The following is a 24415-nucleotide window of genomic DNA, read 5'->3' as shown; positions in this document are numbered from 1 at the left end:
TCGTCTCACTAGGCAAAGCAACTTCAACTTCTCAACTTCCTTCAAAAGGCACGAAAAATGGCACCAAGGACTTTGTAAAAGCTCAAGAATCACCACAAAAGGGCTTAAGGTTCGATTTAGGGTTTTAGTAGCAATGGAGGCTGGTAAGGAGGCCAACCATGAGGATTTAAGGTCTTTAAATAGGGTGCAACACCATAAAACATTAGCGCTTCCTTCCCTTCCGCCAACACGACATGTTGAGGCACCACAACACGTCGTGTTGGTTCATTAAACTCCGCGGGCCAAAGACATATCGACACGTCGTGTCCACAGAGAAAACAAGAAGAACTTGGATCAAATTCATACCTGGAATCTAGCGTTACATTCGTGTTGTGATTGGTTGACTGCGAGTGTAAGGTGAGTCTTTAGACTGTACCATGCACAATGCTAGTTATCTTTATGACTCTTGCATGTATGTTAAGGGGGGGGGGGGGGGACGTTATGTTGGGCGGGGCTCGATGTTATGTATGGTATGTGGTACTTTGGGATACTAATTAAGCTTTGTGTGTACGATTTATGGTTTATAATGTTTCAGGTACCTCTAGTTCCAAAGGTAAGGACCATTCATGATCACACAACATCACTTGGACTTTTTTTTCTGCATTGAATGTTTATGATTTTACTCTGATGTTTTGAGAATATTTTTACTCTAGTTGTCTTTTGTAAAACATGAATGAATGGTTTGATTTATGAAAAAAAATTCTCTGTTTTCTTTTTAATTTATTTATTTTATATTACACTTTCAATAGGGATGAGATTTAAAATCAGAAACCAGACTGGAACTGGAACCGGAACCGTTAGAACTGAAATATATAGAACCAATTTGGGTTCTAGGTTTGAAGAATGGCTTTATCCGAGTTTTAGGTCCTTCAAGTTCAGGTAAACCGAGTTTAAAAACCGGAACCGGTTTTTGTGAAAAGTTTAAAACATGCATCTCATTTGTTTGAAGTTGGATTGACATGTCGTTTTTTTTCAAGAGTATAGTTTATAGTTTGTACATGATTTTAGACTATAATTTTATCATTTTTACTTTCATATTCATTGACTTACAGTTTTCCAAAGTCAGGATATCAAAGATGGAAATTTTCTATTTTTCCAGTTTTTGTGTATTATGTGAAAGTTTTAAAACATGTATATCTAATATGTTTGAAGTCGGATTAGCATGCGGTTTATTTCAACATGTGGTTTAGATTTGTACATGATTGTAGACTATAATTTTGTTATTTTTGGTTTCATATTCATTGATTTACAATTCTTCAAAGTCGATATATCAAAGCTGGATATTTACTGTTTATAACTGAAACCGGTCTAGAGAAAATCAATTTTTTTAAAAATCGAAACCGATATTCGTGCACCCCTAACTGTAGCTAGAGGTGCACATCAAGACCAATTTTTTTAGTTAAAAAAATAGTAAAAACAAACTGTTTTTTTTTTTTTTTGAGAGCTAGATTGGTTAAAATCAAACGTTGGTTAGAAATAAGTTATAGAAATCCGAAACTATTTTTTTTTCAATTTTTCTAAAAAAACCAAACCAAACCGTTTTTTTTAAAACTAAAAACAGCTTTTTTTTAAGGCAAATTAACTTCCAAAAAAAAAAAAAAAGCAAAAAAGCCAAATCTATTATAACAAAAAACGGTTTAAAGAAAATCGATTTTTACAAAAAACCGCTATTTGTGCAACTCTATTTATAGCATACGAATTGGGCTTCATGGTAACTAATTTAGTCCACGAAAATATGTTGTAGGCCTGTTATTGGGCTTCCTCTGAATTACCAATTTCAAAAATAGGTTGAATTTTCACTTTTATTTCGATTTTCTCTCAATTCCTGATAACTGCGATTAACTATTTGAACAATTTTTTAGTTTTTACGATCCATCTTCCTTCCCGCCATGAATCAAATATGATCTAAAGAGCTCCGGAGATGAGAATCATGTAATCAAAGATGAACAAGTTGAATTATAAGATATGGCATTTAAATTTTGAAACAAAGTGGATTATATGAAGGCTGAAACGGATGTATCATCGACTGAAGCTGCACTTCAATTCCAGCATTCATGTTTTCGTTATTCTTCTCAGGTAATCGATCCGACTTTATAACATTCTGTTTTAACCTTTTCCTCAAATGCATATTCTATACATCTCGAATTTGTGATCGTTTCACTCATTATTGATCGACTTATTAGTTATTACTCCTTTCTACGAGTTGCTTGTGTCACCAAATTGTGAATTAAGTCTGGATTACATCTATAATCGTTATCCTCTCTTTCCATCGATATGAATCCAACAAATACAATTTCGAGATCTCGAAATGATATGTTTTTTTTTTTTTTTTTTTTTTGCGTTAATATCGACACTAGCTATGGCTGGTTTGCCTTTTATACAAAATTGACCTATTGATTGAATGATTGATCTATATATATGAACATCAATACTCCTTAATCACAAACTTTATTAGATATTATTTCCCCCAAAATTTTCATTTTGCGATTTACATCTGTTAAAACCCTAATCCAAATTCACTAAAGGATAAAAGGAATGAAAGGCATCAGAGCGATTGGTTCACAATCTGAAAGCATAAAACCAAGAATATATCTATCCACCCTCCTACATACCTTTATAGTTAGCTACGTTACCACAAGAATCTATTCAATCTTACCTTTAATTAATAAACTCAATAATACTCCATGACAATTACAAATCATAAGAATCATCAATGACTTCAACTTCCTACTTAATTACATTTGGAATAGTTTTTTTTGTCGGGTATCAGGAGAAACATTTCAGTGTAGAACAAGCACATGTACAAAATTTCAAACCGACCTACAGACTACAAAATTCCTCTTATCGTTTAGCATTTATATATTGCTTTTATAAAGAAGATTCGACTAGCATGCTACAGGATTATATATATTGATAGAACCTCCATGAAACAGACACATATACACATAACACATATCTATCTTTTCACCTCGATCATAGGTCATTGAATTAGTTCTTTAAGTTATCAACACTTCCCATGAACAACAAAAGTAGAAGCAACAAATCCATTTGTGAGAAGTCCATGAAACTGATGACAAACATAGTGAAAGTATCCTACTTTTCTATAGCCAAAACCAGCCTTAGAACAGGTGCACCACCACCACCACCACCACCACCATCTTTGCCTCGATACACTAGAAACCTTAGATTACAACAGCCAATCAACAGCTCAAAACCTGTCTCCTATTTGATACACCCTGATCATGACACAAAGAGGTCTTCTATGAACATGATTAAAGATGATGAAAGTGTTGATATGAAAGCATGGGATTTCATCAGAAAAGTGCGTGAGAAAAATCTCAAAGATATGTGAGTGAGATACCCAATCCATCACCTCAACAGGTTACTAGTTTTTCTCAGGTGTAAGATAGAATAAAAAGTTGATGAATAATTTAAGTTTGCTTTTTCGCTTTTTTCTTACATGTAATCACTATTTTATAAAAAACTGAAAAAAAAAAATCATGGTTTTCTTGCATATGTATATGCTTATTTCCATTATGGTTCTACTTAATTAGTTGGTGGAAGTTATAATTTGATGAAAGGGAAAAACATAGAGGAGATAAGAATAATCCAGATATATATTGGAGTTTTTGTATAAAGAACGCTTAATTAGGTATTAGGTTATATGATCTTAGATTAAAAGATAATGTTGTAGAAGTATACACACAAAAAAAAAAGTGACAATGTATTTGTGTTTCCATTACTTTTGCTATAAAGTTTTGTGCATGCTTTGAAGTGGATTACAAATGGATTCTATTGAACTACTTAATAGCTAAGAAATAAGAGGTGCGCTATCTTTGTGGAAGTATTGTGAAAAGGTTTATTTTTAGATGTTCTTTTTAAGCATGTGCAATAATAACAACAATATCTAATTTTAGTTAAAGTAGCATAAACAACTTACTTAGGCTAACTAACATATCTTAAGATTGAATCTCATTTGAAGTTATCATTATACGTTATAGTATCTGAGTATTACTAATATATTTTGAAGATTTGGTAAAAATGGAACTCATATCAGAATTCACTATATTTTCATTGTTTATAACAAAATGGCTACTTATTTTGTGAAATTGCTTTTTCTAGCATCAAGTATTGCCAAATTGTTTTTTTCCCCGAAAATGTTGCCATTTGCGAAAAAAAAAAATAATTTATTTTATGAAATTGATTAATATAATTATTTCTTTGAATATCAAAATAAACTTGGTTGATGTAATATGTTTAAAATCAATCTTAAATTTATAAAAAAAATACTAATGATATTGACTATTACATAGCTAGACAACTGTAACTAAACGTATGACATCATAGCATTGGTAAGATTGGATTGTCGAACTCAAGGAGGGAAACTAGTATGATTTAATTCAAAAAACTCAAATATTAGTTAAACTAAAGACAACATAGTAACATGTGGATTTTTTTAAAAAAACTAACAACATGAAATCAGAAAACAAACTAAAGCAAAAGAAATCAGAAATTAGTTTAAAAAAAAAATGAATAAATTTACTTTCATTTACTTTTGATCGAATTGATTTCTCAAAAATGCCCAGAGTGATTAAGTCTTTTGGTTAGATTACTAACCCTATGATATAAAGGAATTTAAATTACAATGGTCATATACCTGAATTACCATTATTATTGGTAGTTAGTTTGTATAATGTAAGATTTGATCTTGAGTAAATTACATGAATGATCCTTATGGTTTGGGGTAATTTGCGCTTGGTCCTAATTTATTATTTTAACTCGGAAGATCATTACTGTTTGTTTTTGTTACGCGATTGGTCTCTACTATATGTTTTTGTTACGCGCTTAATTCCTGTCTTACTTAAAAAAAACTATTATTTAAATTGGGAAAAATGGTGGGTTAAGTAAGGTAAGATGAGGGGCTGGGGTTGGGGGTATGTTTATTCAAATAAATTAAAAAATCAAGGGAAAAATAGTCTTTTTAGATAAAATAGGGTCCAAACGTGTGACAAAAACAAACAGTAATGACCTTCCGAATTAAAAAAATAAATTAGGGACTAAACGTGCAAATTACCCTAAACCATAAAGACCATTCATATAATTTACTCTTTGATCTTTATTAGTCTTAATGGTTATAAGAATCATTTAACTACACTGAATGGTCATCAAATATAGTTCATACATATTAAAGTTAATTACTTTATACACTCAATGGTCATTAAATGTATTTCATACATATTAAAGTTAATTATTTTATTAACCTAATCATATAATTTAGTTGGTCTATCACTAGTCATAAGAGTCTAATGGTCATAAAACAATTATAATTCAAACAGATACAGTTAGATTGGTTATCTAAACTATGAAAACTCGAAAATAAGTAAAAAAGATAAAAACTTTAACATAAGCGGATCTTATCATACAAACATGATAAAATCGACAATTAATCAAAATCCAAATATTTGAAATCAACACATAATATTATGATTCATCTACTCTAAATAAAAACATAAGGGTATTAGCTCATAATCTGAAGTTTAAAACAAAAATAAATCATAAAGGTTAAGGTAGACATGATAAGAAAAACAAATCGAATGGATTTCTAATGATTTCGCTCTTTGATTCTTCGAAGCCTTGCTCCAATGGTGATCTCCAGCTTCAAAGTCCTCTTGGAATGTTCTTCAAAGCAAGCATTATGTTCTGTAATGCTTCCTCGACAAGGACTCTTCAACTTAAACATGTAGTGTATCGCAATTGATTTCTGCTTCCTGTGTTGTTTTTCTCTTAAATTATTCTCAAACGTGTCTTCTCAGCTAAACAAAAAAGAATTTTAGACTTAATCAGTATTATTAAGAGTAAATTACTAAAATCGTCCCAATGGTTTGGTCAAAATTGAACGTTTGGTTTTTTTTTTTTTTTTTTCCGGATCGTCCCTGTGGTTTGATTTTGTTGCGTTTTTCGTCCCTTACACACATAAAATTAGGGACAAAACGTGCAATTTTAACAAAACCATAAGGACGTTTTCAGTAATTTACTCTATTATTAATCATATTTTCAATCAAAACAACTCCTTCGAAAGTCCAAATTTTCCACATATTGCGAAATTTGGAATAAAGATAGTTTCATAAAAAGGTCGAACATTAAACCCCATGGCAGCTGAACATCTAAATCAATTTTGCTAAGCCTAATATGTTTTGATTAGAAAGAAATAACAATGACAGACAATATCGTGAATATGTTTTATGTATTTAAAAGTTATTTCTCTAAAAATTAAGAAATTTCCGTTAAAAATTCACAAAGTATGATCTCAGGACTACTAAATGAATAATTCTCCGACCCCATGAAAGTATTTTTCTGGAACGAAATATGTTTCTGTAATAGAACATCACAGCTTGAAAACTACTGATTTGATATTATATCCTTACTTTATTTTTTTGTCGTATTAGTGATTAACTCTATATTAAATACACTTCAATAATAAGAGGATAAAAAGAAGTTTTTAGTGAAGACTCATTAAGATGTTTTGAAATAAATACCTAACTTAGTTTGAAAATGCGGTGGTTTCTCACTTTCTTGGATAGAAGTGTTTCGAGGGAATCCACTCGATAAAGATTAGTTTTTTAGTCTGTAATAAAGTAGTTACCTTTAAGATGCTGAAAAGTGAAAACCCAAATTGATATATCAATTGTTGTATCTAGATTTGGAAAAAGCAAAAAGCTTTCCAAGATTCCAAATTTCAATTATCAAGGTCAAAGAGTAATCTTGCATCGTCCATAAGTCGTATTGATGCACTATTAGTGTACGTTAACTAAAGTGTTGCTATCTTGTGTGCGATGTTATTATTATTATTATTATTATTATTATTATTATTATTATTATTATTAGTTTCTTTTAATAAACCTTCATGGTAGTTAGAAGTTTTGTACCATAAAATTTATTTGTGTAAAAGCGTACGGAAAAAATATCTTTATATTTTTCAAATGTATAAAATGACATAAAATATAAAGATGAAAAATATATTTTAAAAAACTATTTGAATCCCAAATGATTTTTTGTTTTGTTTTTTTTAAGTCGAGCTTTTGTTTAAAGTTAAAAACTTTCAATAACTCAAGATCATACACACATATAAGGATTTTATAGTTTTATAGTTTTTGAGTGAATGATCTTAGATGAGTAGATTTTTGTCATCACGAGAAAGATTACACTTATAAACGTTTTTAATGCAAAATATATTTGATTGGTTTACGCTAATTAATCTCAAAGTTAAACGAAGTATAAAATGTTCAACTTGCAAGTACGAGATTAGAAAAAAGAGTTCGATAGAGTATTTGTTGGGTCGTGCTAGTACGAGGAGTAGTTGATATTTTGATAAGGTTAAGGTTAAACAGCAGCATCCCATGAATCATGCAAGGAGCAAGTAGACCACACATCTCGATAAACAAATTAATCCACATTTTATATGCTTTCAAGAACATTTTCTTCTTTGACTTGATGAAAATTTTGAGAGAAAATATCTTACCTGGCTTCGAGAATACCGAAGTCAACAAGTGTTGGGTTTATTTTTTAGTGTTTTTTTAAAGAGGTTCAATCTAATATAATATGTTCTCAATATATTAAAATTTGAATATTTCCTGATACATATCATGAGTTGGATTAATTATTCAGGGTTAGACGAAAAAGGCCTAATTGTCACAACCAACATCGATTACGATCGAATGGTTTTTTTTTATTAAAGAATCAATTTCACGAAATATCTAAAATATACTGTTTAAGTGATTTTTTTAGCTAATAGTCCTTTTTTAGAACAATGAAGAATTGAAGATCCAACGTTTATATTCCGACTTTTCAAGTTTATAGTTCAGTAACTATAAGTTATGTAAAGAGTTAATATTTTGTTTAGAGTTATTCCGACTTTTAAAGATATTATCGCACGGATTAATGATCAAATAATTATTTTAGAATAGATTACAATTTTGGTCCTAAAATATAAATTTAGCCTTAAAAAGTTTTATCTTACAAATTTGGTCCTTAGTGTTTTTCTAACATAAAAATAAATATTCTTGTCGCCGAATTTGCAAAAATCATTATATACAGAGACGAAAAAGAATTATATTTTACATGAAACAATTTTTAAGGTGTGAAAGTATAATTTCACAATCTATCTTTTATAATAAAATGGTCAATATTTTTTCCTTTTTTATGACAAAAGAGTGAAAGATCTCATATTAAATAAAAACTTACGATGACTAACCCAATCTCTATTTTAATAAAAAAATAGTTTTATTCTTCTTTTGACATGTGTTATCTTATGAAACCTCCTAATTAATACATATTGATTCTTCTTTTGTTATGTATCATCCTATTATGTTTCATAATTAATGCATTCTACTTGCCAACTCCGTTTCAAACTTTAAATTTTAAATTTTCCACTTTAATTACATTAAATTAATAACATTATAATAAAAATTAAAATAAAATTAATACAATTTATAAAATGACATAATTTCACATATTTTTTAAATCAATGATTAAAACTTATATAACTAAAAAAATCTATTAATTGTTAATTTATTTAAAATAAATAATTAATAATTTTGAGTTTTTTACTATAAAATTTTAATTAATTTTGTAACTGTGATTCCCACGGATTATAAACTAATAAACATTAAAAAAAACTAGGCCAAGATTATAAGAACCCTAAAAACATCTAATTCTGTTTTCTTTATTTTTATGAAAAAAACATAATAATTTAAGATTAGGTTGAAACTTCCCTTTTGTGCATCTCTAGTCTCGAATATGGTTTTTTCGGTTCAACAAAGGATTGTTTTATATAAGCCTTTTAATGGTTCTATTAAAAGGTAACATTTTAATGGTTCAACATTGAGAGTGTAACGACCCGTTCCCGGTATGTTAATTAATTGTTAATTGTCTAAGTTTTCAAGAGGGACTCGGCGAGTTCTAGCCTGACTCGCCGAGTTGGGTCGCGTATTTTGTGCACGCGGGAGCCGGGGACTCGGCGAGTCCATATCCCGGACTCGGCGAGTCCGTCCGTCTGGGTGAAACCCTAAATCCCCGGGTTTGCCCACTATTTAAACCACATTATAGCCTCATTCTCGCCACTTTCACCCTGAGAACACAGTGAGAGAACCCTAATCCTCCCTTGAGAGCTTATAAGTGATTTGGTGCCATTTTTGTGAAGGTGTGAAGAAGGAGAAGAAGAAAGAAACAAGGAAACGAGTTGTAGTGCTAAGATCCAAGGGCAAATCTGAGTTTATTGAGGTATTTTCGGAGTTCCCTTCTTGTTATATGCTTTAAACTTCCATTAGAGCTCTTCTAAGAGCTATTTGATGTTTGTTCCAAGCCTTATGTTTGCATGAATGTCTTAATAAGTCGAAATACCTTTGGATCTGAATGTTGGGGTGTTGTAGAGCCCAGATCTACTGTCTTTTTGGAGTTACATTGCATATTAGCCATGGATCTACTCATTTTGTGCATCTTTTAGCCCTATTTCCCTTATTCATGAGGTTGTGCACGTAAAGTTGGAAACTTTACGTGGTAAAACAGCTTATTGGACCCAGATCTATCATTTGCATGTGTTGGATTCAAGAGAAATCGAGTAAAAACTAGCTGCATGGCAGCGACTCGGCGAGTCGGGATGAGCGACTCGGCGAGTCGGGTCGCGAGTCCCCGACTCCTTCGTTTTAGCAGTGTCGAGTGCACCCAGTGAGTTAGAGAGTGGACTCAGCGAGTTGAGGGTAGACTCAGTGATGGAGGGACTCGACGAGTTGTTCATACAACTCGGCGAGTCCAAGGCAATCTCCTTAGGATCAAGATCAACTCGTCGAGTCTGTTCATACGACTCGGCGAGTCGGATGAAGATTGTCTGAGTTCTTGGATTAAGAGGGTACTCGTCGAGTCGATGCCACACTCGACGAGTCGCAGTGAGTATGCGTTGGAAGTGAGAGTGAGACTCGACGAGTTGGGCGGTCCAACTCGGCGAGTCAGCCCCAAAAGTAAGTTGACTTTGACCAAGGGTAAAAGAGTCATTTTACCCCAGGTGCAGTGTTTAGTATTTGATTGAGTGTGTTCATGGACTTGTAGCCGAGGAGATTCAGGAGCAGCAGCCGTTAGCTTTCAGAGACACACACTCAGCCGCCAGTTTACGAGGTGAGTTTCCTTCCAGTAGGGACGGGTCTAAGGCCACAATGCTGGCCCGTCCAGTTAGCAGTAGCTTCCGGACTTGATCCGATGCAGTAGTTAGTATGTTTGATGCCTTCGTGGCTCAGACAGGAATTGTGAGCTATGTTTATGTGTTATGTATTATGTGTTCCGGGCTACGGCCCGATGTAGTATGCAGTATATGTGTTCATGCTAGTTGTTATGATATGCTATCCGATGCAGTCAGTTCCGGACTTCGGTCCGATGCAGTCAGTTCCGGACTTCGGTCCGATGCAGTCAAGTTCCGGACTTCGGTCCGATGCAGTTAGTTCCGGACCTTGGTCCGATGCAGGGGACAAGGTCCCAGTCAGTTCCGGACTTCGGTCCGATGCAGTTTCCGGGCTTCGTCCCGATGCAGTGGGCAAGGCCCGATATGTGTTTATATGATATTGATATGTATGGCATGTGGTATTTTGGGGGAGCTCACTAAGCTTCGTGCTTACAGTTTCAGTTTTGGTTTCAGGTACTTCCGCAAGCAAAGGGAAGAGCTCGGGATGACGGCATCGCACACACCACCGCCTCAGCTTTAACCTGGGATTGATTTAGTTGTTTGATTTGATGTAGCATGATACAGTTTTCCGCTCAGTATTTTATTATGTTTTGGAATACATCACGCATGGTTTTATTATTTGATACTCTGATTACAGTTTTGATTGTATTAAAAACAAATTTTTTTTTTTGGGTCGTTTCAAGTTGGTATCAGAGCCCTGGTTTGAGGGATTCGGATACACTTCTGGGTGTATCTGAACTCAAACTAAGGGAAATGAAAGATTTTATTAAAATAAAAACGTTTTATAAAAATAATTTTGAAAGTACTTAGAAGGGAAGAATTTTTTTTTAAACAAGATAGAGGTGTGTGCATGCGGTCAGCCGAGCTCAAGTAAGTACTCCCAAATTACCCATACAAGTTATTTGTTCAATTTCAGTTTTAGTAGAACAGCATGCTAGTATAGGACTAAGGATTTAGGAGAATGCCTTATGTGGCTGCTTATGTGTTACAGCTTTATGAGTATTGCATGCTAGTACTGAGTAGACAGCAGTAGGATAGCCTGATTAGGTTATGCCTGATAGCAGGAGCTTAGCATCTTATGCTAGTGCAGTTTCTTGTTATGAGAATAGTTTGCTTGAGTCTGTTTTCCGTGTCCGAATGCTGCTTGCTTTGTGCTTAGTGGGGTTCCGAGTGATGGGAGTTAGCCATTAGGTGAACACGTCACACCACATGTGACTAGGATTGAATAATCTCAGAGTACTGGAACTGGCCCTATTACACAGATCTTGTTTGAGTCCAACCGTTATAGGGACGGGTCTTTTACTCGAGGAGACCTTCAGCAGCTGAGGACCAGTTGTGTTGAGCCTGAGATTTTCCTAGGGCAAGCCCATGATGAGAGTAGCAGAGAATAGCAGTAGTAGAAGTGACTTGGTGGAGTCAAGGCAGTTCTTGAGGAAAGTACGGATAGATGTGGAAGGTAGTATGGGCCCGTACTACTGAAAGCAAAGGATCCGTACTCGAATCAAGGAAGGCCAAGACAAGATCAGGAAGCTAGTAGCAGTGTCATGATCCCTTGAGATATTTCAATGTTCTGATGTTGTTATGATATGTTTCAGAATGGTAGTTTTGCGCCCGAGACCAGCAGGCGGCAGCTCAGATGCCGGAGGGGGATCAGGATCGGGATCAGGCCCGGAGGTCGGGCAGATGGATGAGCAGACCAGAGAGTTCCTTTCTTCTGAGGTTACCCGCATCATATTGGAGCAGACTCCTGTGATCTTCGGTTCGATCAAGGAGGGTATTTTGGAGATGATGGATGAGAGACTGAGTACTTTCCGGGCTGAGATGGCGGCCGTGATGGGGTCGCGCACTCTTACATTCAGGGAGTTCAGGGCGTGCGGAGCTCCAGACTATCATGGGGCGCGGGACCCCATAGCGAGTACTAGATGGTTGGCGGATGTGGCCAACGCCTTCCGCACTAGCAGGTGTCCCGAGGGGGACAAGGTCAGATTGGCATCCTGTCTACTGAAGGACAGGGCACGGGATTGGTGGGAGGAGGTCGGACACGCCATCGGGGATGATGCGGCGTTGGATGCTATGACTTGGACTGATTTCTCTACCAGGTTCAGGGCGGAGTTTGCACCGGTCATTGAGGTGCAACAGCTAGCCAGGGAGTTCCAGGATCTTACTCAGACTACCGAGTCAGTGGCGGAGATCACCGCCAAGTTCAGGGAGAGGGCTCTTCTTGTTCCTCAGTATGCAGCCGATGAGGAGATGAAGAAGGCCCGTTATCATGAGATGTTGCGGAGTGATATCCGCATGTTTGTGAGCCGGTCCAGTTGTAAAATGCTGGACGACATGATTGCTAGAGCCAGGGAGAGGGAGATTGATCTCGAGATGGAGAGGAAGAGGAAACCGGAGGCGGTTTCGGGTTCAGGTAGTGCGGGCAAAAAGCCCAAGGTTTCAGATCACAGGTCCAAGAGTCAGCAGAGCCACGGTCGGTGTGGCAAGTGTGGGAGGATGTACGAGGGGGCGTGCAAGGCAGGGAGTTCCGGCTGCTACAAGTGCGGTCGGATTGGGCATATGAGCAGGGATTGTACGGCCCCTGCTACTGCGGTTTCAGCATCAGACCTGATTTGCTTTCAGTGCAATCAGAGGGGACATAAAAAGTCCCAGTGTCCCAGTCTAGCTGCAGCAGGGAAGGTGGTTGCACCTGCCCCTGCCACCTTGAGAATTACAGATGGCCGGCAGGGCCGATCTGATGCACCAGCAGCGAAGAGCCGGGCGTTTCAGATGACAGCAGAGGAGGCGCGAGCGACTCCTGATGTGGTGACGGGTAGGTATCTTTCCTTCACCTTTTGATTATTATTGTTATCGTTTGTATATTTCTTGATGATATGCTTTATTTAGGGTCGTTCTTGGTGAACGGCATTTCTGCTTTGGTATTGTTCGATTCGGGAGCTACCCGATCATTTGTATCGCTTGCGCTTAGCAAGAAATTTAGCAGAGCTCCAGGGGAGCTGGATTGTCCGTTAGAGGTTGAGATAGCAGATGATAGGACCGTGAGGGTCGGCAGAGTGCATAGAGGGTGTTCTCTTCAGATATTCGATGAGCAGTTCTCAGTGGACCTGGTTCCTATTCCCCTGCGAGGGAATAAAGTTATCGTGGGCATGGATTGGCTAAGCCCCAATGGGGCGGTGATTGATTGTGAGCTTCAGCTAGTGAGGGTTCGCACTCCCAGTGGGGGAGAGTTAGTGATTCAGGGCAAGAGGCCACAACGTGGTCCGATCTTTTGTTCCGCCGCAAGGGCGAGGCGCTATGTTCAGCAGGGTTGCGCCGGTTTTGTTGCATACGTCTTGGATGCCCGGGAGAAAGGCAGGACGACGATTGATGATGTTCCTATTGTTCGAGATTACCCGGATGTGTTTCCCGAGGATTTGCCGGGGATACCTCCAGAGAGACAGGTTGAGTTCAGGATCGATCTAGTTCCTGGTGCGGCTCCGATAGCCAAAGCACCATATCGGCTAGCTCCCCCTGAGATGCAGGAGTTGTCTACACAGCTTCAGGAGCTGTTAGACAAGGGTTTCATTCGGCCGAGCAGTTCGCCTTGGGGAGCGCCAATCTTATTTGTGAGGAAGAAGGATGGGTCGCATCGGATGTGCATTGACTATCGGGAGTTGAACAAAGTAACGGTGAAGAACCGTTACCCACTTCCGAGGATAGATGATTTGTTTGATCAGCTTCAGGGAGCGTCTTGGTTCTCCAAGATCGATCTACGCTCTGGATACCATCAGATGAGGGTTAGAGATGAGGATGTACAAAAGACTGCTTTCAGGACCCGGTATGGTCATTATGAGTTCGTGGTGATGCCATTTGGGCTCACCAATGCCCCAGCCGCGTTCATGGATCTCATGAACCGCATGTGCAGACCGATGTTGGATCGGTCGGTGATAGTATTCATAGATGACATCTTGGTATATTCCAAGACTCAGGGGCAGCACGAGGAGCACCTGCGGGAGGTGTTGGAAACTTTGAGGAGGGAGAGACTTTTCGCAAAGTTCTCCAAGTGTGAGTTCTGGTTGCGCGAGGTGCAGTTTCTTGGCCATCTCGTCAACCAGAAGGGTATTTTGGTAGATCCGGCCAAGATTGAGGCCGTGATGCAGTGGGAGGTCCCGAGGTCTCCATCTGAGATTCAGAGCTTCCTAGGGTTGGCAGGGTATTATCGGAGATTTATTCAGGACTTCTCCAAGATAGCAGTGCCACTCACCCGACTAACCAAGAAGTCGGTGGTATTCCGTTGGGGGCCTGAGCAGCAGGCGGCGTTCGAGACTCTCAGACAGAAATTGTGCGAGGCACCAATCCTTATCTTGCCGGAAGGAGTAGAGGACTTCGTAGTCTACTGTGATGCTTCAATCACAGGTATGGGAGCAGTATTGATGCAGCGAGGCCATGTGGTAGCTTATGCCTCGAGACAGTTGAAGCCTCACGAGGCTAACTATCCTACCCACGATTTGGAGCTGGGGGCAGTTGTGTTTGCCCTCAAGATTTGGAGACATTACCTGTATGGGGTCCGTTGTACTATATACACGGATCACAAGAGTTTGCGGTATCTTATGGATCAGCCGAGTCTGAACATGAGGCAGAGGAGGTGGTTGGACGTACTAAAGGATTATGATTGTGAGATCCTTTATCATCCAGGGAAGGCCAACGTGGTGACCGACGCCCTAAGCCGCAAAGTGTCGGCGGCCCCTATCAGGGATCTGTGCATGAGGATGACAGTGATCACTCCGCTGTTGGAGCGGATCAAGGAGGCTCAGGTGGAGGGCCTCAAGGAGGAGAGGCAGAAATGTGAGAGGATAGTGGGTCGAGTAGCATCGTTTGATTACGATAGTCGGGGTTTGTTGACGCTTCATGGTAGGGTGTGGGTACCGTACTGGGGTGGAGTACGGCAGGTATTGATGGACGAGGCTCATAAGTCTCGATTTTCTATCCACCCAGGGGCGACGAAGATGTATCGAGATCTTCGACCTGATTATTGGTGGCCCTGCATGAAGCGGGACGTCGCTTGGTACGTTGAGAGATGCTTGACCTGCCGGAAGGTCAAGGCGGAGCACCAGAGACCTCACGGCAAGATGCAGCCGTTGGACATTCCCGTGTGGAAATGGGAGGATATCATCATGGATTTTATCACCAAACTTCCCAGGACAGGGCGTGGAGTGGATTCGATATGGGTAGTGGTGGATCGGTTGACGAAGAGTGCCCATTTTATCCCGATCCAGGAGAGTATATCGGCGGAAAAGTTAGCCGATATCTATGTGCGAGAGATAGTGGCACGTCATGGAGTGCCGGTATCGGTGGTGTCAGACCGAGATGTTCGTTTCACCTCCAGATTCTGGAAGCGGTTCCACGACGAGATGGGTACTCGTCTTCATTTTAGCACCGCTTTCCACCCTCAGACTGACAGGTAGAGCGAGAGGACGATTCAGACTCTTGAGGACATGCTTAGGGCATGTGTTCTAGATTTTGGGGGCAGTTGGGATATGTATCTTCCGTTAGCGGAATTCTCGTATAACAACAGTTACCATGCGAGTATTGATCGACCTCTTTTTGAGATGCTGTATGGTAGGAAGTGTAGGACCCCGATTTGCTAGGGTGAGGTCGGTCAGCGAGTCATTGGGAGCACCGAAGTGGTGCTCAAGACGACTGAGTTGATCCAGCAGGTCCGTAGTAGGCTGCAGACTGCGCAGAGTCGGCAGAAGAGCTACGCTGACAGGAGGCGTTCAGACTTGGAGTTCCAGGTGGGAGATATGGTTCTTCTGAAAGTCTCACCATGGAAAGGTGTCATCAGGTTCCGGAAGAGGGGCAAGCTGGGCCCCAGATTTATTGGTCCTTTCAGGGTTATGGCCCGGGTGGGTCGGGTTGATTATCGGTTATATCTTCCTGAGGAGCTTAGTCAGATCCACAACACTTTCCACGTGTCGCAGTTGAGAAAGTGTTTGGTGGATGAGTCAGCAGTCGTTCCCCTAGAGGATATTCAGGTTGATAGCAGCCTGAATTATATTGAGAGGCCGGTCGCGATTCTGGATCGGAAGATCAAGACCTTGAGGAACAAGGTCATTCAGCTAGTGAAGGTGCAGTGGCAGCACCGGAAAGGATCTGAATGGACGTGGGAGGCTGAGGAAGAGATGAGAACGCACTACCCGGAGTTATTCGCAGATCCAGCCGTAACAGACTTCGAGGACGAAGTCTGAGACAAGTGGGGGACAATTGTAACGACCCGTTCCCGGTATGTTAATTAATTGTTAATTGTCTAAGTTTTCAAGAGGGACTCGACGAGTTCTAGCCTGACTCGCCGAGTTGGGTCGCGTATTTTGTGCACGTGGGAGCCGGGGACTCGGCGAGTCCATATCTCGGACTCGGCGAGTCCGTCCGTCTGGGTGAAACCCTAAATCCCCGGGTTTGCCCACTATTTAAACCACATTATAGCCTCATTCTCGCCACTTTCACCCTGAGAACACAATGAGAGAACCCTAATCCTCCCTTGAGAGCTTATAAGTGATTTGGTGCCATTTTTGTGAAGGTGTGAAGAAGGAGAAGAAGAAAGAAACAAGGAAACGAGTTGTAGTGCTAAGATCCAAGGGCAAATCTGAGTTTATTGAGGTATTTTCGGAGTTCCCTTCTTGTTATATGCTTTAAACTTCCATTAGAGCTCTTCTAAGAGCTATTTGATGTTTGTTCCAAGCCTTATGTTTGCATGAATGTCTTAATAAGTCGAAATACCTTTGGATCTGAATGTTGGGGTGTTGTAGAGCCCAGATCTACTGTCTTTTTGGAGTTACATTGCATATTAGCCATGGATCTACTCATTTTGTGCATCTTTTAGCCCTATTTCCCTTATTCATGAGGTTGTGCACGTAAAGTTGGAAACTTTACGTGGTAAAACAGCTTATTGGACCCAGATCTATCATTTGCATGTGTTGGATTCAAGAGAAATCGAGTAAAAACTAGCTGCATGGCAGCGACTCGGCGAGTCGGGATGAGCGACTCGGCGAGTCGGGTCGCGAGTCCCCGACTCCTTCGTTTTAGCAGTGTCGAGTGCACCCAGTGAGTTAGAGAGTGGACTCAGCGAGTTGAGGGTAGACTCAGTGATGGAGGGACTCGACGAGTTGTTCATACAACTCGGCGAGTCCAAGGCAATCTCCTTAGGATCAAGAACAACTCGTCGAGTCTGTTCATACGACTCGGCGAGTCGGATGAAGATTGTCTGAGTTCTTGGATTAAGAGGGTACTCGTCGAGTCGATGCCACACTCGACGAGTCGCAGTGAGTATGAGTTGGAAGTGAGAGTGAGACTCGACGAGTTGGGCGGTCCAACTCGGCGAGTCAGCCCCAAAAGTAAGTTGACTTTGACCAAGGGTAAAAGAGTCATTTTACCCCAGGTGCAGTGTTTAGTATTTGATTGAGTGTGTTCATGGACTTGTAGCCGAGGAGATTCAGGAGCAGCAGCCGTTAGCTTTCAGAGACACACACTCAGCCGCCAGTTTACGAGGTGAGTTTCCTTCCAGTAGGGACGGGTCTAAGGCCACAATGCCGGCCCGTCCAGTTAGCAGTAGCTTCCGGACTTGATCCGATGCAGTAGTTAGTATGTTTGATGCCTTCGTGGCTCAGATAGGAATTGTGAGCTATGTTTATGTGTTATGTATTATGTGTTCCGGGCTACGGCCCGCTGTAGTATGCAGTATATGTGTTCATGCTAGTTGTTATGATATGCTATCCGATGCAGTCAGTTCCGGACTTCGGTCCGATGCAGTCAGTTCCGGACTTCGGTCCGATGCAGTCAAGTTCCGGACTTCGGTCCGATGCAGTTAGTTCCGGACCTTGGTCCGATGCAGGGGACAAGGTCCCAGTCAGTTCCGGACTTCGGTCCGATGCAGTTTCCGGGCTTCGTCCCGATGCAGTGGGCAAGGCCCGATATGTGTTTATATGATATTGATATGTATGGCATGTGGTATTTTGGGGGAGCTCACTAAGCTTCGTGCTTACAGTTTCAGTTTTGGTTTCAGGTACTTCCGCAAGCAAAGGGAAGAGCTCGGGATGACGGCATCGCACACACCACCGCCTCAGCTTTAACCTGGGATTGATTTAGTTGTTTGATTTGATGTAGCATGATACAGTTTTCCGCTCAGTATTTTATTATGTTTTGGAATACATCACGCATGGTTTTATTATTTGATACTATGATTACAGTTTTGATTGTATTAAAAACAAAAAATTTTTTTTGGGTTGTTTCAAAGAGTGTTTGGTAAACATTATTTTACTTCTAACCTCTCATATCGAATAAAAACTTATAATGACTAACCCAAATTTGATTCTTAATAAGAACAAATCATTCAAGTTTTTTGAATCATTCGGTGTCAACAAATAACATGGTTTCATTCAGAATTAAATTCATTCAGAGTCTCCGAATCATTCAGGTTTTTGAATCATTCAACACTAAATCCTTCACAGGTTACCAAATTCAACATTAACCCAAATTTGTTTCTTAATAACAAATTCATTTAGAGTCTCTGAATCATTCAAGTTTTTGAATCATTCGGTGTCACCAAATAACATATTTTCATTTAAAATCAAACTTATTTAGAGACGTCTTTGAATCATTCAACACTACATCATTCATAGGTTACCAAAAGTCTTATGATTAACGATATAAAATAAAAAGATTAATGTTCAAGCCGGATAAAATCATATTTAATTGCAGTTAAGTATAAATTAAGTTTTGAATATCTAACAGATGAACAATAAGTTTGCAAAAGCTCAGACCATAATTATCAAGGTTTTCGAAGTCTACACATGCATCAATATTTTGAGTTAAGTTGAAATTAAACACAAGATATAACTCTGATAAGATATCTTGGAGCTATGTCATCTCTCAAATAAAAATTTCCCTTTATGTTTACAGTTCTTATTATGCGTACTTATTTTAAGTTATATGAGCTGAAACCTTTTCTTGTAGGAAATTTATTTTTCCCAAAAATAAGGAAGCAGATGAACCAAACAAACTTATGTGTCTTTAATTTTATCAAGGCAAAGAGATTCTTGACCTAACTTTATCTTTTAAGGCAAAGAATGGTCACACATCATGGGTGGCACACCACCAACCACCCCCATTTTAATTACCAAAAGTTATCAATTAATATCAAACACTACATACACTGGATAACATTATCCCCTTCCTCTTCCCCCCTTCCCTACCCCACCCCCACCATCTTTTCTTACAACCACACAATCAGGAATCACCACATGTGCACAATCCCCCAAAAAATATCACATCTAATTTAATACTCCCATTATCCCTAAAACATAAATAAAACACTTAAAACCACCATAATATTATTCTTCTTCTTATTATTGCTTCCATTTATCATCAATTGACTCACCACATGTGATGTGATCTCGAATTCTAGATATTTCGCATTTTGGCCCCATGCCCTACAAACCATCCATTAGATCAAATCCCACTCACATCATTCAAATCAAATCCCACTAATTTCCACAACAAACAAAATGGAACTAGTGGTGTATTTCGTTCATTTTCTTTCCAATTACAAAACACATATGTATATATATATGAGAGACGTAACCATACAACAACATGATAAAAATTAAAACAGAGATTAATTAATTATATAAGTCAATAACTAATTACGTGATTGACACTCTCTATTATTATTGTTATTATTATTATTATTATTATTTTTCCTTCTCTTTCAGATGAGATGATGTTCGTTGTTCAAGCAACACTGATCATGCCATCTCCCGTGTTGAACCCTGAGATCACTTGATAGGATGACTGATTATGGTTATGATCGAATGATAGGGAAAGATTTAAAGATACTGGTAATGGACTGGTTTCGTATTTCTGATTTAGATTAAGATCCACCATTGTTGATGGATTCGGAGTTGGGAAGACAGGGATTGAGCGAATGAGTAGCATTGATCCGTTGTTGACTTGATTCTCAAAGGGTGCTGGAGATACAGTCACCGGAAAGGAGGAAGATGGTACGGATGGTTGCACAACCGCTTGAGTTTTCTCGACGTCATGAACTTGTTGTTCTTCTGTTTGCATAACAGCAACCTAATGATCACGCAGGGAAAGTGTTACTTGCTGTTGATTCAGGGAATGGTTTGTGATGAGTATTGATTTAGGTTTGTTGAAACTCACCGAATCTGTAGTGATGTCAAATAGGCTAGATCTACGGCGGCGGCGATTGAGGTTGCTCCGGCGAAGGAAGTATTTCTGAGCATGGCTGGCAACTTGTGTAGGGGTACGAGTCTTGACGAAATTCCTTGAGATTCCTCTCCAGTCTCCTTTGCCGACTTTCTGCAGCCCTAGGAGGAACAGCTTGTGTTCATCCTCGGTCCATGGAACTCCTGTAGAAAAACAGTATCGAAAGAATTAGTGGTTTGACATAATAAATTCGTCAGTGAAAATTTGATTGCAAAGGAATTGGCAAAGAATAAAACTAGCTAAAAACAGGAACGATCGTATTCTTCTTTCATCCTCTGTTCCAATCGTAATCATGTTGAATTGACAAAAACGCAGCAATCGATTTTGATTTAAAAAAACGAGGAAAAATATCAACGCCGCGACGAAATACGAGTACATCGACAAAACTGATCTTTTTGGATAAACAGGATAAGAGATAGAGATGTTACGGATAACGTGAGATCTAACCTCGTTTCCGCTCCCTGCTACCGTTAGACTGGTTGCGAACGGCATCGTCGGCGGAGGCGTAGCCGGTGTCAGCAGCAACAGCGACGGCGGCGGAGACATCGATGTTATTATTAGACGATTCTCGAGTGGCAGGGTGTTCATACTGCGAGAGATTATTCATACTCACACTTTTCCTCATCGGATCAACCTTCACTCTGACGCCAAACAACATGATCTCCCCGGCGCCGATGCCAGAGACGTCGGAACACGAATCATCTGCGGCCGTTAAACAAGAACGAGAGTCATGGCCATTGGAACCACACTGCGTGCAGCAGTGTGATTGCGATTGCAATTGCGACATGATTTTTCCTCGCTACAAAATTCATCAACAGATACACCGATGAATCGATTAATTCGCACAAGTAACTTTCAAATCAAATCAATGAAAATTGTTTACCTACTAATTCCGTTGTAAGTGGTTAAGCTCCGTCGTGTTTCTGTGGAGGATATGCTGTTGTCTAGACGTGAGGATCAGTGATGGGCGTACAAGTGTTGTTGTAGAATAGAGATAGGGGCCTAGGGGGGTGTGTGTGTATAGGACTGGTGGTATATATAAAACGAAAAATGACAGGTGAGATCCATGTGGTATTGTGTTGGGGTTTGTAACCGATAGACGTGGCAGACAATGTACGGCTTATTAACCTTCCAGTTCCAATAATTCCTTTCTACTAAATCAAAATTATCGGCTTCCTTTTAACTTTTTAAATTACCAATTTCCATGTTGAGCCTACATTTACATTACAGCATCCACTACACACAATCTCTTTCGTTAATCTCTTTCGTTAAGTTTATACGTCTCTCGTATTTACTCAACCAACTTTTAACCTTTAAGTGTTTTTACAAAACTTATATATGAATCCTATTATTAGATGTTTACACAGTTACGCTTTGTTCTCGAGTTTTTTTAATAAATGGAAAAAGATGGAATGAAAGAAACGAGAATGGAATGGAAGAAAATGAAAGGAAAACCCAAATGATTAAACGGTTTTTGAGTTATAGTGATATGAAATGGAATGAAAGTATTTGGTATTTTTTGGACTTCTCCTCTTAACCCTTCCAGAATTGAAGGATGAGAAAGGCATATATTTGGTTTCCCCTTCATTTTTATTTCATTATCTTCCATCTCTTAAAAAAAACATAGAACACATTTCCTTTGTGATTTCCTTACAAACCTTTTCATTTCGGTCCTTAAATAAACTCGAGAATAGGATGTTAGACTTATAACAAATCTATACATGTTGAGAGCCGGTAAATATTCAAGAAAATTAGAAAAATTATGTGGTAAAAAAACTGTAATAATAATTGTTTGATCGGAAAAAAACTCTCCAAGAAGCTGTTATATTGGATGTTCTTGTAATTTTTATTTTTATTATTTTTATTTTATTTTTACATTTATAGTATTTGAGGAGTTTGAGAATGCTTTTTGAACTCTAAAAACATTTTCAAGAAATAATGGTTATTGATAGGGATGAGCAAATGGACCGGGGAACCGGTACCAGAACCGAAACCGGAACCCGATGGAACCGGTCGGGTCGGGATCGAGACGTTATTTTTGCGGATTTTTAGAACCGGGAACCGGTAGGAACCGGAACCGATATAACCGCAACCGGTAGAACCGACAAAAACCGGAACCGTATGATCCTATTTTTCACGGACCGGTTCCAACATTTGAAGACACGACAAGAACCGGTCGGAACCGGGAACCGGTAGAACTGGAACCGATAGAACCGCCGGGCCGGTTCAGTTCTTGATTTTGGCCGAAGCCGATTCCCGGTTCCGGTCTGGTTCGGGCTGGTTCCGACCGGTTCGGTCCTTTTGCGCATCCCTAGTTATTGATTTACGATGATGGACTCCTTGTTCCATAAACGAGGGAGCCGTACAAGCATGAAACTCACAAAACGTGACATATTGGGTCCTTGGTCAATCTTGTAACATCCCAATCTTCATACCAAAATTTTCATTTAAAAAAAATTAAGTGTTTATTTAATTCACACCTATGAAAAACTTAAATAAAACCATTTAACTCAAAACATTTATCAGAGTATCGTCAAAGGTTATCATATGCACAAATCTCCCACGGATGCAATTTAATCAATCTGCGCCCCTCCTTTAATATAAGAAAACCTGAAACATTTAAACCACAAACCGTAAACACAAATGTAACATCCGGACTTTCGGATACATTAATGTGTGTTTAACATTGGGACTTATAGAGTGACTCGATGAGTCGTGAGTCCGAATCGCCGAGTAGGGCCGAGTTGCCAACATGGAATTAATGAGTGGACTCGACGAGTCAGAGAGATGACTCGCCGAGTAGGTGTTGGGCAGAGAAACCCTAATTTCCCGGGGGTTGGGGCCTATATAAGGGAACTTATAGCCTCATTTGCGGCTCACCTTCACTGAGAGTAAACCCTAACGTCCTTTTGAGTGAGAGAGTGTGAAAGGAGCTAATTTTGGGGTCTTTTGGTGTATTTCTTTTGAAGAGGAGGGAAGAATTCATCAAGGAACAAGAAGGAGGCCAGTAGATCAGTGTTATTTTGTCCAAGAGCTTCTAGAGAAGGTAAAAAGTTCCCACCTTTCTCCTTGTGGTGATTAGATCTCATGTTTTGATGAATAGGGCTTTCTATCACCTTTTTGTTGAGATATGAGTACATGGAGTCCCTTTCTAGGTCTAGACTTCAGATCTGGACCTTGAGAGGTCCAGAAGGTCCAAAGGCTCAAGCTTTATTCAGTCACTTGAAGAATTATTGTGTTTTGGTGCCCTTGTTGGAGAATGTATTGGCATTATGAGCCTTACATGCTATGTTTGAACATAAAGCTTACAACTTTACGTGACAATCGACCCTTAGGATGGTAGATCTAGTGTCTGGAGTGATAGATCTGCCTTAAATCGTCTGAATGAGGAATCTGATCGAAGGGACTCGCCGAGTCCATAACCTGACTCGACAAGTCGGTGAGGGTTTGTCCCGATGGGTTTGATTGTGCGATAACTCGGCGAGATGGGTGTCAACTCGACGAGTTAAGCTGGACTTTCTTGAGACTTCTGAGGAAACGAGGGGACTCGACAAGTCGTAAGAGTGCACTCGATGAGTCGGGTCAAACATGGACTGTTGACTCAAGTTTGACTTCTGTTGACTTTAGGGTTTGGTCAACATGAGTAATGGAGACCATGGAGGGGTAAAATGGTATTTTACCTAATTCGAGAGTTAGAGAGAGAAGAATTATATTTGGTTACTTAGAGTCAAGAATCGAGTATTAATTAGAGATATTTACCATATGTGTTAGGTAGTGGCTAGTTCGAGATTCGAATTTGAGGATAGTTGCTTGCTGCTTGCAAGGTGAGTCTTCTCACTATACTTTACCTAGAGTGGTACTTATGTGTGAACATAGGGTTTTGTG

The 24415-nt window shown here is 39.3% G+C and overlaps 1 protein-coding gene and 1 long non-coding RNA gene across 3 annotated transcripts; one reads left to right on the top strand and one right to left on the bottom strand.

Moving 5' to 3' along the window:
- The first annotated feature begins 1887 nt into the window (after positions 1-1887).
- On the top strand, positions 1888-10208 carry LOC145047157 (uncharacterized). The gene is made up of 3 exons (XR_013682125.1): positions 1888-2115; positions 9239-9318; positions 10141-10208. It is a non-coding gene; the product is annotated as an uncharacterized LOC145047157 (long non-coding RNA).
- A 9561-nt stretch (positions 10209-19769) lies between these two features.
- Positions 19770-21571, bottom strand: LOC145048835 (transcription factor MYB1R1-like). Of its 2 annotated transcripts, none has more exons than XM_078997456.1 (4): positions 21414-21571; positions 20978-21329; positions 20465-20673; positions 19770-20377 (listed from the first exon to the last, which is right to left on the bottom strand). In XM_078997456.1, the coding sequence occupies exons 2-4, from the start codon at positions 21315-21317 to the stop codon at positions 20033-20035; spliced, it is 894 nt and encodes a 297-aa protein (XP_078853582.1). In that variant the 5' UTR covers positions 21318-21329; positions 21414-21571; the 3' UTR covers positions 19770-20032. The 2 variants fall into 2 exon arrangements, with proteins under 2 accessions (XP_078853582.1, XP_078853583.1); XM_078997457.1 differs by having other exon boundaries at positions 21418-21564.
- Between the last annotated feature and the right edge of the window lie 2844 nt (positions 21572-24415).

The sequence above is a fragment of the Lactuca saligna genome, chromosome 5, assembly GCF_052625555.1.
Source record: "Lactuca saligna cultivar CGN05327 chromosome 5, ASM5262555v1, whole genome shotgun sequence".
NCBI lineage: Eukaryota > Viridiplantae > Streptophyta > Magnoliopsida > Asterales > Asteraceae > Lactuca > Lactuca saligna.
This window is presented reverse-complemented; position numbering and strand designations above follow the sequence as displayed.

Excerpts from the sequence above, each read along its gene's own strand:
- LOC145048835 (XM_078997456.1), bottom strand. The coding sequence starts at position 21,317 with ATGTCGCAATTGCAATCGCAATCACACTGCTGCACGCAGTGTGGTTCC. Across the intron at positions 20,674-20,977 it reads TAGCAGGGAGCGGAAACGAG|GAGTTCCATGGACCGAGGAT; the intron begins GTTAGATCTCAC and ends GTTTTTCTACAG. Across the intron at positions 20,378-20,464 it reads TTGACATCACTACAGATTCG|GTTGCTGTTATGCAAACAGA; the intron begins GTGAGTTTCAAC and ends CGTGATCATTAG.